Raw genomic sequence first — 17452 nt, forward strand, 5'->3', positions numbered from 1 at the left:
GGGCAAAACATTGTTAATTGTTTCGACTTGTTGTGTAGCCACTTTGACAATGGTATTTTATTTTGTATTGAAAAATAATATATATAGTGCTGGATATACTTATTGCTGGCTTACTGGGATGTGTATTATTACAGAACATTGCAATGTATGACTGTTTTGCAATGTATGACTGTTTATCATCCCGCAAAAACCAGGTAGATTGTGTTTCTCTAGTTCTAAGGCTCATTCCTGACGTGACGCATTAAGTATTACATAACCACCAGCTCGCCAGAGGGCATACTCACTGAGATGGTACAAAATGGCTGCGCCCGTTATATATAATAGCTGTCACATTTAACCGTTTTATTAATTAACTATACGATTAAAAGTGTTGATATTAAGCAATAATGTGCATTATATATCGTTGAATATGCATACCAGGCCAAATGCCTTAATTGTCCTCTCCTTTAATTATGTCGGATATCTGCTTTTAATCCTGTGTCGGTAAGAATGGGAAATTCCGCGAGGGTCTGCCGAATTTCATGTTCGGCTTGAACAGGATAAAGCAGATATCTGATGTTATTAACTAGTTATTATCTTTATCCTACAGACCATAAAAATTATGGGGAAAAGCTATTATTCCTGTTATTTCAGCCACATTGTATGATGACCTACAGGTCACATGAGCAATTTTGTAAATGTAGGCTTATGCGTGTGATGTCGCATAAGTGACGTCAAAAGTCATATCCTGCTAGTAGTATGACTTTGCTTTATCCGTCTTCATATTCTGTCAATAGAAACAGTGGTTGCAGGATAAGAACTCATAAGAACCCCCTACATTTAAGACCTTGCAAAGTTTACTAGATAATATATTCAGTCTGCCATGAAAAAAATCAGGCAAGCTGAAAATCACTCTTGAAATGATGCTGGACAAGCAGTCACTTGAAATTTCATATGCAGTTTTATTGCAAGGCGATCAATTTGGTACTCTTCTTAAACTTTCCAGGTGAGTTTGGAGGAGAGCAGGAATGATCACTCGCCTTGACCGATACGTGGTCTTGTATATATTCTTGCGCAAAATAAACTTGTGCGATAAATAGGAAGCGAAAACAGCGTATGTGAAGTTCTGTATATGTATATTATCTTTGAAAGTAACAGGCTACGTATACATTAAAATAGGCGGGGTGCTATTAAACATTCATTCATTACAGTCACCTACAGCGACATGGTTATTTGTAATGACAGGACAGAGAATTGTTTTTCAGTTTTATTCAAAATCATTTGTTGGTTTAATGCTGTGATAATGTTACTAGTAATTATTTTACTGTTTGCTTTTCCTACAGGAGAATGCAAGTGCTGTGTGTGTTGAACAAGTAAAATCGGCGTCAAATGCCGGAAGTCATACTCCTAACAAGAGAGATGCCATCCGGGCTATAGCAAGAGAGGGTAAATACCTTATTTTATTCTGAAATAGATACACAGGCATCGAAATAAGTCGAGAACGGTCGTTCAGGTTACCGAGAGTTTACCACATGTAAGAAAAGTCGAGAACGGTGTTTCGTTCTCGACAAAAATTTCAACGAACAGTAGTTTCGTTTCCGAACGTGAATCAGGCAATGCGTTCCGGACTTCCGCGTTTCCGATACAGTTTCAGAACGTCCGCGTTTTAGCAGCGTCAACTAGATGTGTGCCGAGTAGTTTGCAAGAACATTTAATTTAAACGTAGAAGTACCGGAAAACGGTCTATATAGTTGTGGTAACCTATAGGTTACAAGGCTATATTTTGTGGTAACCTGTAAATGGGTTACCAGACACAATGCTTATTTCGATGCCTGGATACATGTGTAAATTAGTGTTATTATTACTCATCACTTGTATTTAACATTAATAAACATTCCTCTTATGTACTACATGTATGCCAGAAAAGGTTTGACTTAACACTACGATATCTTAAAACTGTCTTTAGTTGTGATGTCCCTACTACACTTGCAATACCTTCAAAGGTTTTATATCGTAGTGCTAAGATAACCTTTCTGGCATACACAGCCCTTGATATTTGGACAAGTTTGCTACGGCAGTTAAATGCTGTCGCAAAAACAATTTTGCATCAGCACTACGACGGCAATTTTAAAGAAAAGATTAACACTGTCAAAATTATTCATCTATGATCCACGGCAGTAATAATATGCTGAAAGATGACATCTTATCTTTACTTTAGTACACTTCTATACCGGAATAAACAAGATTTATATTAATTGAGGGAAAAAATGGGCCACACTAGATTATAAATGCTTTTTCTTGGATCAGTAATTGGACAGAGTTGAGAAAAAATTGCCTACAGACTTTTCACCACTCTCATATTTGCGACGGCAATGAAATGCTGTCGGAAATCAATTTACGATAGCTTTTGCGACGGCATTGCCAATTGCCGCAGTATATTTCGAGGACTGCATACATGTACAGTGTGCGATTTTGGTTAAAAAATTAAGTGTCACAAGGACCCCCTGTTTGCAAATCTTTAGAGCCCGTTACCAACCCAGCGAACAGAAGATACACTAAATGTTTTGCATTAAACCATGGAAAACATTGCTATTCAAAGACAGGTTTCCCAGGATTTTGTGATATATGTTGACTGTGTCATTTCGAAGAATCAATGTAATTTGTAGAAATAATTTTTACAAGCCATCTGGACTCGTATGCTAGCCAAGCTAGATAGTCCTATATGATTTTTGCAAGTCTCGGGCTGCCGGACTCTTCTCAAACTCGCACACTCGTGTAGTACATCGGAGGAATGTGCATACAAAATTTGGGCTCTGGCTAGATGCTAACAATAAATATATAGGGTACGTTAAATTAGATTATTATTTTTTTGACTTCAAAACTCAGCTCATCTTTCTATTAACAAGTTAGGCTCCATGGTTGGTTTTGGTTTTGTTAGCTGTTGGAAAGTTTTTTCATCTAAGACTAATGCAGGGCTCAAAATAGCAAGTCAAATATTGTCTGCTGTTATTAATTTTTTAATATAGGACGCATGTCCTGCTAATAAAAAATATAACCTGCTGAAAATAGGACAGCATAGAATGAGGAAACGGTTTGGGATGGTGTGAAAAATGACCTGCAGTTTTGGTGGGATAGGTATCAAGTGAATTTTTATTTCGCCAGCTAAGTCTGAAAATGGACTGTTTTTTGCTTTTCACATGTGGCTATTTTGTGCCTTGTAAAGTCCTAAGAAATTGTCTTCATTTATAATTTCTTGCTTGCAGTATCAATTTATGTGGCCCATTGGTTAATTTTTGTATTTCTAATTTATGTACATTGGTAAAAAGTTAGTTTGAAATTTGGGATTTTTTTTTTTTTTTTAAGGTTGTTGATTATAGCCAGCTTTCTGCGTTTTCAAATTTTAATAAAACTTTGTATTAGTTTTATTGTGTTGTGAAGTGTAGCTTGGGAATGCAGAGTTGATGGTTTAAAAAAAATGTTTTGGGAATCCATTTGGCGAAAGTTTTTTTTTTTTTCTTTCCCCATTTTAACCTAATCTAGATTTTGATCGCAAGCTAGCTGCCATGGGATTTGACGTTTCAGATGATAGTCCTAGTGCAAGCTTCAATTTTAAGAAGGGTGGCCGGTCCTACAACCAGCAACAGGCAGGAACAAATGGCCAGACTCCCCCTCCAGCCCCAAAACTACCCAACTCGGAGAAAAAGTCTCAACAGTCTGCGATTTCACATGCTGTGCCTCAAGTCGATAGCTCAAGCATGTACTCTGCCAAGCCTCCACTGCCTACACCAGCTAGCTGTCAGAAGTCCCGATCCAACAGCATCTATAGAATCATAGCCAAAAAGGACGAATTTCCCCAACAACAGAATCAACTGACCTTGTCACAAAGATCACAAGAGCAGAGTCAAGCGCCTGTCATCCAGCGAAGAGTTCAATTTGAGGACAGTTTTGACAGCACTGATGACAACGACACATCAGATAATGCTCCTTCGTCGAGGGACGACACCACAGATGCTCCATCTAGGGATGAGTCTCAGGAATCCTTTGACGAGACAGAAATGGATGAGAGCGAGTCTGACCGACCACAGCGACGGGCGATGCCGAATGTTCCGCAGCAGATTTTAGATGAAGATGATGGTGATGACGTCAGTCTGAGCGCATTTGTTCCTGCTTCCGTGCGACGTGAAAGCATCATCCCTAATCGGCCAGACACTGAGCAGAATCAGGTTTTGGACACAAGTTTTGACAGCTTTGATGAGCCCCGCCAACCGGCCCATGAACTCTATTCCAGAAGGATGGTGCCACCTCAATATGGTGGTGCTGGTGCCCAGGAGAGTTCCAGCAGTCTGACCAGTACAGAGAGTGAAAGCGTGAGCGAGGGCTGTTACCGAGTGAGAGACCAACGCAAGTTTAACGACACGTACCAGGAGGATGACCGCAACGACATCAATGACCTGCTCGATGAAGCCATGGATGAGGAGATGGGTGATGATGATGAAGATGATGATGGACTTCCGGTGCCAGCACCGGTAAGTGAAGTTCGGTCTGTTAAGTACTAGTCTAAATACAAAAGTAACAGATATCGGATTAGTGTATTGATATAGAATGTGTGCTGATGTCAAATAATCATTTGGTACTGATTAAATAAAATTTTAAGTAATTTAAAAGTATTGTTTGTCTGTTAGATGAGATAAAATATAATTTTAAAAATGCACTTTGCATTTTGGGCCTGTTCTTTAAAAATCCTTAATGTCAATTAAAAAAAACATACCTAGACTGAATGTGGTTTCTAAACAACATAATTTTGAAACTGAAATATGGTGCCAGTTATTAATATGAAGTAGATATAATTGAAGGCCATACATCCTCAGTGCAGTGTGTAAACTAAGATTTCATTCTGAAATATGGCATTGGTTTTTAATGTGTTAAAGGATCAAAGATTTCAGTTAGATACAACTAATATAAGCAATATTTAATACACTGATCCTCATTTATTTTATGTTCCTCTAGAGACATGGACAGCAGAGGAACGAGGCTTCGAAAACTAATGTCACCAGTCCTCTCATCTACAGCATCAGCATGTACAGGTCGAAAAAGTAGGTATACAGCCGTGTACAGTAATACTTTGCAGGGCTCGAAATGGCCTGTGGCCAGGTCACCAAACGCGACCAATGTCCTGTTTGGGCGACTTAAATATTAAAAAATAATGTTGTTAGTTGCCCAAATAATATTATCTTCTTTAGAGATACAACACATAAGCCACTATTAATATTTGTATTCCACATTAAAATCATACTCGTGGTTCACTTACCATAATTTGCTAACAGTAACATGCATTATTATATTTTGGGGCTACTATATTTTTTGGTGAATTTCGAACCCTGCTTTGTGGCTTTTGTGTAGTTTTTTCTTACGTTTTGTAGTCTTGAGATTTGTATTTTGAGAAGCAAAGCTTGAATAATTTTTCAGTAATTTGATTTTATGTTCTGGCGAAAAACTATTATGTACAGAAAAGCAATGTCACTAAATCATAGAAATTTTTGAAACACCAGACAATGCAGTCAAGATAACAGTTGGGAGTTTGATACATAGTTCAGTTTTATAATTCAAGACCTACAAACATTTTATTGTTTACCACAATTATTCCACTTTAAAAAAAAATTTAATTAGGGTAGGATGTGTCTGCATTGTCCTATTCTAGTTTGTTATTGAAATTATTATATTCCCCCAAAAGTTAAACTGCTTTACTAATAATGCTGACACAATTTTTCTAAAGATTTGACCGCCCAGACGCTAAGATGTCGATAGTGAGGAACAGTGACTACACTCACATGGATGTGAAAGAGGAAAACATCCCAATGCCGACCTCTTACCCTCCAGAAGAACAAAGAAAATCACTGCATGAACGAATTCAGGTACTTAGAATACAGGTAAAAAGAAATGAAAAAAACTAATTTGAGTGAAACGGCGAAGAAAAAAAGAGTAAGATGTATAATCATCTTTAATCTTTATTTTATTTAATCTATGTTTAGAATAGATCATCAGCGTTTTGTCTTTTTCCTTTGATCAATGTGCCAGTCTTCAATATCTGGGCAGGATTTAGCTCGGTTGGTTGAGTGCTTGCATTACGGGATCGAACCATCTTGGTGGATCCATTCAACTGACTGGATTTGTTCTCATTCCAACCAGTGCACCACGACTAGTCAAAGGCCGTTGTATGTGATTTTCTGTCTGGGAAAGTGCATATAAAAGATCCCTTGTTGTTACTGAAAAAATGTAACATGTTTTCTCTGATGACAATGTGTCAGAATTTATGGATAGCCATTTTGTGCTAAAAGTAATGATGAGATGTGACTAGCACACATGCAGTTGGTGATAGCCATTGATAACGTAAACCCCAATGTATTAAAATTATATTTGTGCTTGTATTGTGCATTAGTATAAGATGTAGCATGAGAAGACAAAAAATTATAATCATATGTGCCTTGAGCATTTTACTGCTTAGGTCATTATTATGGTTGAATCTGGATGGGTTTGCAGAAGTCACTATGTTTAAAAAACACCAGACTGAATAATTTTAACATTGACTTAAACATTTTTTTATTAGTATTTATTTACGCTGCTCATTTGTATTTGATTGAAAAAACCTTAGTCACCAACCCCATTTTGAATCCCTGAAAATAGCCACTAAGTTTGGTTAATCTACAGACCTGTAATATATCTGAATAAGGTGAGTAGAGAAAAACTAAAACGGGGAAATACCCTCGAAAAATAGACTGGAGCTCATCTCCCTAACAGTTATTTCTCAGAAGTATGTGCGTTTTTAGAAGTGTGAACAATGCATTTTGTGGTATTACAAACACCAGGATAACCATAGACACTTAGAATGTTCGAAAATGGATAATCTAAACAATAAAATTTAATCAATATCTGACTTGAATTGTCAAAACTGGCACTAATAGTGACAACAGGCTGTCATGTTTAAAAACTTTGGGTCTGTCACTTTAAGTAATTGTTTACCTTTGTTGGACAGGAACTACAGGAGTTGGTGAAGCAGGAACAAAGTGTCATCTGTCAGACAAGCAATGCACTTAACCAGTGCTGTGCCAGTAACTCGTACTTCGCAGGCTCTGCAGAACAGGTGGAGTGTAACCGCTTGCTTCTTATTGCCTGTAAGTATATTGGATCCATATTCATATAATTGATTAAATTCAGTATTTCAGAATTTAGAATTACCTTTTAAAAAATCATGTTCCTGTTGTTGTTTTTCAATAGTATAAAAAACAACAACAAAAAAAGAAGCTCAAAGTAATGTGTTACATTTCAAGACCTTACAGCGTTTTCTGAATATATTGGTTTCCCCATTCCATTTTATTCCTGTAACCTGAAGAGCACGATGTAGCTTGGTGGTGGTATGCTTCCCTCTATGGATATAGTTTCAACTGGTGTCCCATGGCTGGTATTTCAAAGGCTGTGGTGTGTGTACTCTCCTGTGTAACAAAGTGCATATAAAACATATCTTGGTAATTGGTAAAAACAAAACACAAAAAAAGCTTGTGTGGTAGCACCATCTATTTTCTCATTGCCAAAACCAAGTGGCTGGAGTTGTTTTGTCCTCAGTTCCACCATCATATGTATGTTCACAACTGATCACAGCTTTTTCAGTGGATCAGTTTTTAATGCTTGACAGTACACTGGTTCTTTGGTACTAAGGAACATTAAAAATATAAGGACCATCTGTGCACAGTATTGCTTACCTTCTTAATGTTATACATCAATTGAACCTTCAGAAATATTGAAAAAGTAATTTTAATATATTCTAATGTGGTTCTGCTGTACAGTAGTGTTTATTAATAAAATTGTATGTTTTATTAATGAATATATATCTTCAAGTACTATGTTTGTGAAAAGGTTTTGGGACCATTACAAAAGTTATTTGAACACCCAGTTGGGACATGTTTAAAGCTGTGTTTTTAATTCAGGTCAGAAGAGACAGTCGTATCTACTTGAGATCTCCCGCCTCAAGGATACAAGGAATTTGGATCCAGCTGGCCCTGGTCCTAAAGGTTCACTCACAATTAGTGACATCAGGCTCCCTCTTAAGAAGGACTTTGTCACTAAGATTGGCACTGGTCAAGGTGATTAGTACTTATTTAATACGTCAAACACACACACTTAAATCTAATAATTATTAAATACAATAATATGTTACATGATGCATCCTAAAACAGTAAGTAAACATTTTTCAGTTTATAATATTCGTGTCTGTGCATATTTGTCTTAAAAGAGGCTGTGTTTCAGATATTTTATTTATGGGCAGTTTAGCTGCTATTTTTTTTCTTGTCTTGAAAAATACCTTTGCATACCAGCGACAAATATAGAAAATAACTCAAACCTTTACTGAAGGGCTTTAAAAAAAAAGAAGAATCTTAGAGTTGGTGACAAACCAATCCTGATAATTGGCACTATTAATAGTCTTTAGAAATGCTTTGTATCAATCAAACAACACCCCCAAAATTGGGAGTGAAAATGTAGTTCCTTCATGTGTTTAATATTGTGTTAACAACTGTTTCAGATAACATGGTGTACTACTTCATCCTGCTGATACGGAACAACGCCCAGGTGATCTGCACACAGATGCTGTCCACACATGACCCCATGATGCGAGGCAGTCTCGATTTCCCCAATCTCATCAAGCTGAACGGCATCACGGCAAACTTCAGGATCACTATCGACATTTACGGGATGGTGAGGCACATATTACAATTGATCTAATTTAAAACAGATCCAAATTGTTTTATGATGTCCATTTAAAAAAAAAATTTTTTTACAACTTGTCTAATACTAATTTGAGAAACTGCACAGCTTTTTGTTTAACTAGTGCTGTCTGTACATCACATTTGTTTATATTTCAGTCTGTTTCTAAAGAGAACTCTGGAAAAGAAAAGAAGAAGAAAACTCCCAAAAAGCAACGAGGTTATGGTGTCTCAGGTACAGTAACTGCAGGGATTTTAGAATATGGTGGCCCAATGCCAGTTTTTCAGACTTGGACCACCAAGTAATTACTTTGGATGAGCCCGATAGCCATTGAATTAAAAAAAAAAAAAAAAAATCCTACACTGATTGTATGAAATCAAAAGAAATAGATAATACAAGACACTTCTTTTGATTTGATTTCACTAACAAGTATGACATTAATATACCTATCAATATAATTTTATTCATGTTGCACTAAACATTGTAAACATGAAACTTTCCTAGGTATTTTTCTGCCATTTTGTATCATTACACTGTCGCCCAGAGAGTTGTTACACTAATAAAGTGTCAGCATAATTGCTGTCCTAGGTAACTTTATTCTATGGGACAAATTCCAGGTATCTATAATCTGTACCAATCACTTTCTATGCAGATAGGTTGAATAAATGCTATTTTATGCGTCTAAAGACAACTGAAATATCATTTTTGTGTACACAAACTATAAAGTATGCCTTATCAGAGACAATCAGAGTTATATCGGTATCGCAAATCTTGTTTTCAGTTCAAAGTCCTGGTGGACCAAATGCAGTAAGAACAACCAGTTTCAGTCTGATCACAACAGTACCACTTGACATGAAGGCACTTGACAAGACGTGCTTCAATCTGGACAGGGTCAGTTTGGTTTTCATCATGGGTTCACTTGTTTTCATCATGGGTTCACTTGTTTTATCATCAGTGATCTGTAAAAGATTTTTCTAGAGAACATCATCAAAAGATAAGTTATTGATATTACTGATGTGCATTTACTCTACCCATGTGTAATATGTTTGTGTCTAACAGACTTGTGATAAGTTAATTTATTTATCATATGGCATCTTTTCCTGAGGTTAGTTGTAAATGTCCAACTTCAAACATTTGTATTACTGCATATCTGCCAAGTGTTTTCAGCATACAGTATTTAGGAAAAAAAGTTGACTTTACTGAATTAAAAAAAAACCCCACTATAATATAATATATGTATTGTTATTCCTTTATTTTTATAGGATAATGAATATTTTTGTAACTGTTAATGAAGCATAACATTTAACTTTTTGTTGATTTACTTACAGCTGCCATATCTTTCTCCACTTCATGGTACCATATACATGAGACTCAAGTGCCTCATGGAGGCTAATGTTGAAGAAAGAGGATTTTTGGTTAGTAGCACAAGTAAATTTGGGATTTTCATACCTAAAGAGTGTGGTTTTACATATACCTGGGTTTTAAAAAAGCAAAAACATAACCAGAGAGAGAGAGACAGACAGACAGACAGACAGACAGAGAGACATAGAGATAGACTGACAGGAGTACAATTATTGTTATGCTGGTTTTTAATTTTTCAGACAATGTTTGAAGATGTCAGTGGTCTGGGTGCATGGCACAGACGCTGGGTGGTTTTGGCCAGAAACAAACTCTGCTTTTGGAAGTACCCCGATGATGAAAACAAGAAGGTAAAAAAAAAAGTTTATTTAGGAACTCAATGAGTTTTTCTTATTCCAGCCAGTTCTCCACAACATGCATATATCAAAAGGCTGATATGTAGTATCCTGTGTGAAAAGGTGTATAAAAGACATCTTGCTACTAATCTGTAGCAAGTTTTAATTTTAGTATATGGTGATTCCCCATGTAAATGAGTGGTGGTTTGTGTCAATTTGAAGTTGTGTAAGCGGTATGTAAACAGAATTCTAGATAGCAGTGCTGTAATTCCAGGCTTTGGTGTACATCCTTGATCCGTAACCTTATGTCCGACACCATATAACCATCATTAAAATGTGTTCACATCTTTTGTTGGATAAAGTATTTTTTCTCTCCAATCTTTATTGTTGGTAAGTTGTGAAATTTTTATCCATCTTACATACCAAGTAATTAAATTCCATTATTCCACAGGATCCGATAGGCTTCATAGATTTAAAGCGCTGTATCACTGAGAAGGTTGGCTTGATTCCACGAGATATCTGTGCTCGACCGAACACATTTGAGGTGGTGACTGTCAGACAGCCGAGACGGGGTGAACGAGACACGCTGGTTTCCAAGACGTACAACACACTGACCACAATGAAGTGAGTGGATCAACTAATCATTACTGATGTTGTTTTCATAAAAATAACCCACCAGCATTGAATAGGAATGAGTGAATTAATGTTTAACAAACTCCCAGTATGAAAAATATAATTATTGTGGGTGTCAAACAAAGGTAAGTATTTGAATTTGATGACATTAAAATACAAATTATATAATCATGTAAAAGCTAAATTTACAGGTAAGTAAATTTCTTAATTTTGTTTAAAAATCAATGTTTATAGATTTAGTATACAACTAGGATCATTTGAGGTGGTGTAAGATTGCATGTTAAAATTCATTCGCATGACTAGTCCGTGTTTTCAGGTGTATTGCCCTAAGTGAGAAATTGTTACTAATTTTTTAAAAATTTTTTTAACTTTTACGTTACAGACATATGATGTCAGCTGACACAAAGGAAGAGCGAATTGTCTGGTGTAACATGATTAACAGAACCCTGGCAAATATTCGAACGTGGCACTCGGATGCCATGCGACCAATCAGGTTGTCGGACAACCAGTAGACGATCCACTTTGTGTTATAATACACTCAACTGTGTGTTACCAAGACTGGTCTGTGCTGTCAGAATTGGTTTGTGTGCGAGTCATGATCTGGACAATGTGTTGTCAAAACTGGACTGTGTGTTGTGTAAGCAGTAGACTGTACGTTGTCATAACACTCAACTGTGATATGATCGAACGAGATGGATTTAAACCAGACTGTTGAAAGTCTTCCATTGTGACAGACAATATTTATTCTTTTTTTTTAATTATAATTATTGATATATGTATTTTTTATTATGTTAACATAAACACTTATTTATGAAGCAGTGTATTACTTGTAAACACACATCGTACTGCCTTTTTCTGCCTCCTATTTCAAGGTGTGTATTCTTTAATGCTTTGTCTTGAATTTCCTACTACAACTGCTGCTGTATGGTACATTTCTCTCTATTTAAACTATATTTCTTCTTGAAAGTGCAATCCCTTGTATTCATTTAAATGTAGAAGGAAAAATATAAAACTAATATTTCTAAATTATGATGACTACATATTTCTTGTAGGTCATTCTTAGAATAAGCTGAATAAGCAATGAATCAAATTGTAAAATGTACATAAAATAACAAAAACGTGTGAAGCGTCTACAATACAATCACTTGGATTTTTGCATTGTTTATTCTGCTACAATTTCCACTAAATATATATTTGGCGTAATTATTTTATTCAAAATATGTTGAATGAGCATTCTGAGAGTACTGCTAAAGCAATGCATGTCTCCTGCTGGACTAGACAAATGTTCATATCTCTTACATTGATGACCGTCAAAAATGGGTAAATCCCTATGCATGTTAGACTTGAACTGTAACTCTACATTATAAAGCTTGAGGCAGTGTAAACAAAACAATTATTGGGAAACCATATGTGGGACATATAGACAAACGGACTGAGACAAAACCTATAGTCCCCTCCGGTTGAGCTGGTAGGGAACTAATAAAAAGAACATGTTTCTTTTGTATCTGTAAGAAAGTCACTCAAACAGATTGCTTCTCAAAGCACTGTACATTTAATCGATCCTTGATTCGTCATTGTAAATTGATGATTGGACAAAGAATTTCATAGGAATCACGACACCAGATGAAAGCAATGTTATGGTGTATGATTTTCACTATTTACAAAAGATGGGATGATGCTTATTCCTGTTGTAATAGAACCAGGACCTATGCTTCAACGTTATACAAGCTTCAAACCAGATTGGGTGTGAGTTGAAATGAAATTTGAAAACACCTGAAATGGAGTAACAATTGTTTTTACTATTTTATATCATGGTGTTCTAACTTCAGGCCTCTGACAATTGAAAATCGACTTAACCATTTATCGGTTACACAGAAATAAATCCATTTCCTTTTTGTGTGACCTGTTATATCCATGTAAGTGGTGCTCTAAATTTTTTCGCGAAAATAAAATAGAATACGCAAAATAAGATTTGCACGTGCGAACGAACGAAATGACAGCTGACAAATTGTTATAGTTTTTATGACAACTTGACTGTATTGTACAGACTTCTTGTATCAATATTATAATGCATGTTTTAATATTTTTAATGTGTGTATTTCAATGTTATATATGTGATCATGTAATTGAATATGGGTGCTTCACACATTGGTGAATGACTTTGTTATTAGCAATTCAACTGTGATGTCTAAAATAATGTATTTTTATATAATATTGTTATTCGATGCATGGTATTAGGGTCATTTAAAGTCAGAAGATGAAGTCGACAAAATGTAGCTCGTGTTTTCCTCTGCAAAGCAACTGATGTCTTTCAGTGTTTTTTTCCGCATGCAATTCTTTGAAAATTGATGTTTTATTAATTCATTACTTTTCCAGAAATACACTTATGTGGGTGTTGTACATGCATAAAATAACAGACTTTTGTTGTTGTCACACCCACAATTCTTGTGTCGTTTATTTCTGGGACAGTTTTAAACTTGCAATCTCTCTATTCTACAATATATTTGTTATAATTCATAGAAGTACATCAATAACTTATGTGTTTTCATTTTCATAATAATCAACAGATATTGTCAACTATTTACATGTAGCCCACAGTTCTGATCACAATGTTTTAAACAGTAGACACTTACTGTTATTTGGAATGGCATATTAATACATATAGGTCTAACCTTTATTCTCTGTGCTCGACCCGCCCCCCGCCCCCCCAAGATAAGAGAACAATATGGGATGAGAGGTGTGTGAATCAGCTATTCTGAGTGTATATGTGTGATCTTTCACTGGTCAATTTGATGGTAAAGTGAAATTATCCACATTTCAAGAACTAGATGGCTATGAATTGTTTCACTAGAAGTATCTTTGGATGTGACCTACATGACAGATAAAGGAAATAGAAGAATGGTGCATCACCAAAGGAAACCCTAAGTTGATTGTTAAATATTAAAAATGTGCTAGAGATTGCAGCTTTAACAGATGATGATATAATATTATGTTGGTGAATGGTAAGAATATTTGTTTTTACAGTGCATAATAACACTTATATTCAGTAATCGTCTACTTATATAATTGATACATTTGTAATTGTTTCTTTAGGTGTTCTACATATATAATACACATTGTGCGTATCAAGCTTGATTAATTTTGATAGCATGAATTTTACACAAATTGTGTCACCACTTGTACAATGTAAACAAACCAAGGTAATAGTTATATCTATTTTATTAATTTTGTACTATAAATACACATTTTTAAAAACTAATTTAGTATCCGTTTTTCTACGTTTCCTTCTTGTGAACTATATCTATAGGAAAACATGCTATCTTATTAATGTTTATAGTTTGTGTTTAGTACAGTATATATTGGGGTAGCTTTTTCTAGTCTGAGTGTCATATCGAATGTCACCAATACAATTTCTGTAATCATGAAACTGAAGGAACAAATATGGTAATGACAGATTTAGCAAATTGTCTCATATATATGTTTCTATTTTAGCATTCATTAATATAGATAGACCGAAAACAACATATATGCATGTGTTTATGTATTTTCAGACCAAAATATGTTAGTTGATCAATATATTTGCACCTATGAACCTTTACCCTACATGCCCAATCACCAATGATCCTTCCATTACAACAACAATCATATAACCTAAATGTATGTAGCTATGAATTGTAATTCATAATTTCTTATTTGAAGAAACAATATTATTTCTATTTATCTAAGATTTAACCGCTGTTTTTAGTACATGGAAACAAATATTGATGGTTTAGTGCTAAAATATACTCAAAACTTAAGCAGTAATAATAATTTGTACTAACATGTACTGTAAGATTAAATGTGTATGTGAAATGGTTTGTTATATTTTTTTGTGGAATTTGCCAAATGGGGGCTTTTGGTAGTTGTTTTTGGATCTGAATTATGACCTGCATTAGATGAAGACTTAACTAAGATGAAAAATATCTTTCTTAGCACTGGTACTGTGGTAGAGTGGATTGTGATGTACTGCTAAAATGAATTCTGAGCTTAATAAAAAACATGCATTCATTTAGACTGATTTCTGGCATTTTAAAGAAATTTTATATCTTTATTTTGTAATTCCTTGAAAACCAGTAAGAGTTGTAGTTTGAGTGTCTGTTTTTAAAAGATACTTTTATGTTTCCCATTTTATTCTGAAATGGTCCCAAAATTAAAAAATCTTCCCACGTTAGTTTTTGTTTTTAATGACACCACTAGGGCACATTGATTAAATCATCGCCAATGGATGTCAAACAATTGATAATTCTGACCGAAGAAACCAGCTATAGTTTTCCATTAGCAGAAAAAAAAAAAATGTTTTAACGAAGCACTCAACACATTTTATTTCCGGTTATATTGCATCGGATATATGGTTAAGGTCCATTAGCAGGAAGGAATCTTTTATATGCACTTTCCTATAAGACAGGACATCACGTGCCACGACCTTTGATATACCAGTTGTAGGGCACTGGTTGGGATGGGGGGGGAAAACAATCTGAGAATAGGTCCACAAAGGGTTTTTGATCGTACAACCAAAATATTTCAGTCTAGCACTCAATTGATTGACTTAGATCCCGGCCTGGAGGAAAAGCCAAATGTATATTATCAGTTGGTGTTCTGAATTGCCACTCATCTTCATAATTCAATAGGATATGTTATTAAAAAGTACTTTAAAACAATTGCATGAAGACACGATCTTGAACTTTTGTAAGCATGCTGTTAGATCCACATGTAATAGTGGAGCTAATTTTAATTGGATTGTGTTCATCAGAACATTGTACAGGGAAAAAAGACGTAAGCAAGATTTATGTTAATAAAATATTTATTATACAATTAAATCATACAAAAAATATTTCAATATTCTGAAATATTTTTGACTAATACACAGTCACAACCCATTCTCCGAATCTGAGTAATGATTCTATAAGTGATTGCTATATTATATTTTATATCATAATTATGTGGGTAAACATAACACTGACGATGGACTTGCGTGAAAAACTGGCCCATCTCTGCTCCTTTATATTCCAACAGTACATAATATAGAGCAAATAACTGCTGCATATACTTAAAAATAAAAAAGCCAACATTAATACAATACTGTCAACAGATTGGAACCGGTGTGACAAAGAAATATGAAAAAAAACCGCTTGGCTAATGCAACTATTTGGTGTGACAAATGTTAACGATGTTCCTTTATGAGAAACCTGTGTGGACGTTCAACACTAAAACAAAATTTGGCAGGAAACAAAACCTCTGCTATTTTGTTTTTATTTATTAATTACATAGTACCATGTAAGCAGCAGGTTACCTCAAACACCAACTCAAGGAAATGGAAAGGATTATTGATTTAATAACATTTCAGCACATCTTAAACTATGGCTATTACGGACTGAATCAGTACAAATATAATGTTGAAACTTGATTTAGACAACCAAATGTATCCATGCATAATCAAAATCTAAAGTTTATTTTGTATATGTGTAAAAATAATTAAAAACAAACTGTTAGGTAAATTAACCTAGGTTAGTCTATCCTTTGAACAACTGGGCCCTGGTGTCAAACCTGATTATTTTGACACTTGTGTTAGATAGTGTCGGATAATGATAGAGGAAACCTATTACACAGCAGCAAGAGATCTTTAATATCAATTTTCCCGAAGACAAGATGGCAAATACTATGGCCTTTACAGTGTTAATTCAGAGTTGGGATGTGAAGAGAAAGAAAGAAGAAAACTCCAACAAAAACAGATTATCGGTCATAGTCCCTCTGCATCTCAAGCGAGCACTCTACCACTGGTCTATAGCTCACACTATATGCCAAATCAAAATATCTAAATTATCATACCTGTGTTTAATGCTTAACAGCCACAAATTTAATATGGTTGGGTGTTGTTAAACAAATATTCTTTTCTTGTTCAATTGTTTTTAACATTCATGATTGTTGATCTTAATGTTTTCACTGTACACAATACACAATTAATCACAGTACACAGATGCTTTGTAGAAGTACAGATTAAGGCAAAAAATACTGGTTGTAATAAAATCACATTTATAAATGTTCCAACAATAATGAGTGGGACTAAACAAATAAAAATTAAACAATTTGGTAATTAGCAATGTTTAAATGTTCAAGTCAATAATCAAGCATGAACAAATAACCACATACAATGTGAAAGATACTGTCCCGAGTTTTGTAGGATGTTGCTCACTAATGAAGACTTTTTAACAACTATACATATTAACCCAGACCCTAGTTTTAATCTATGAAAATTAACACTAAGTTTAATCGATATACAAACCTGTAACACATTCGGTTGAAGTTACAACTGATTGAAACATGAGTCTGTTACTTTGAAATAGTAAAATACCCCC

The 17452-nt window shown here is 34.8% G+C and overlaps 1 protein-coding gene across 3 annotated transcripts in view; it reads left to right on the forward strand.

The window, feature by feature from the left end:
• LOC121387988 (anillin-like) overlaps nt 1-16505 on the forward strand; it is a 32533-nt gene extending 16028 nt beyond the window's left edge. The window contains exons 7-19 of one of the 3 annotated variants that reach the window (XM_041519175.1): nt 1323-1425; nt 3520-4505; nt 4987-5072; nt 5753-5906; nt 7010-7148; nt 7959-8114; nt 8552-8724; nt 8892-8967; nt 9515-9624; nt 10062-10148; nt 10335-10442; nt 10879-11051; nt 11443-16505. In XM_041519175.1, coding sequence (XP_041375109.1) covers nt 1323-1425; nt 3520-4505; nt 4987-5072; nt 5753-5906; nt 7010-7148; nt 7959-8114; nt 8552-8724; nt 8892-8967; nt 9515-9624; nt 10062-10148; nt 10335-10442; nt 10879-11051; nt 11443-11572 — 2481 coding nt within the window. In that variant the 3' untranslated portion in view covers nt 11573-16505. The remainder of the gene's footprint in view (nt 1-1322; nt 1426-3519; nt 4506-4986; nt 5073-5752; nt 5907-7009; nt 7149-7958; nt 8115-8551; nt 8725-8891; nt 8968-9514; nt 9625-10061; nt 10149-10334; nt 10443-10878; nt 11052-11442) is intronic. The other 2 variants (XM_041519176.1, XM_041519177.1) reach the window with 2 other exon arrangements.
• The last annotated feature ends 947 nt before the right edge of the window (nt 16506-17452 follow it).

The sequence above is a fragment of the Gigantopelta aegis genome, chromosome 14 (assembly GCF_016097555.1).
Source record: "Gigantopelta aegis isolate Gae_Host chromosome 14, Gae_host_genome, whole genome shotgun sequence".
Classification (NCBI taxonomy): Eukaryota; Metazoa; Mollusca; class Gastropoda; order Neomphalida; family Peltospiridae; genus Gigantopelta; species Gigantopelta aegis.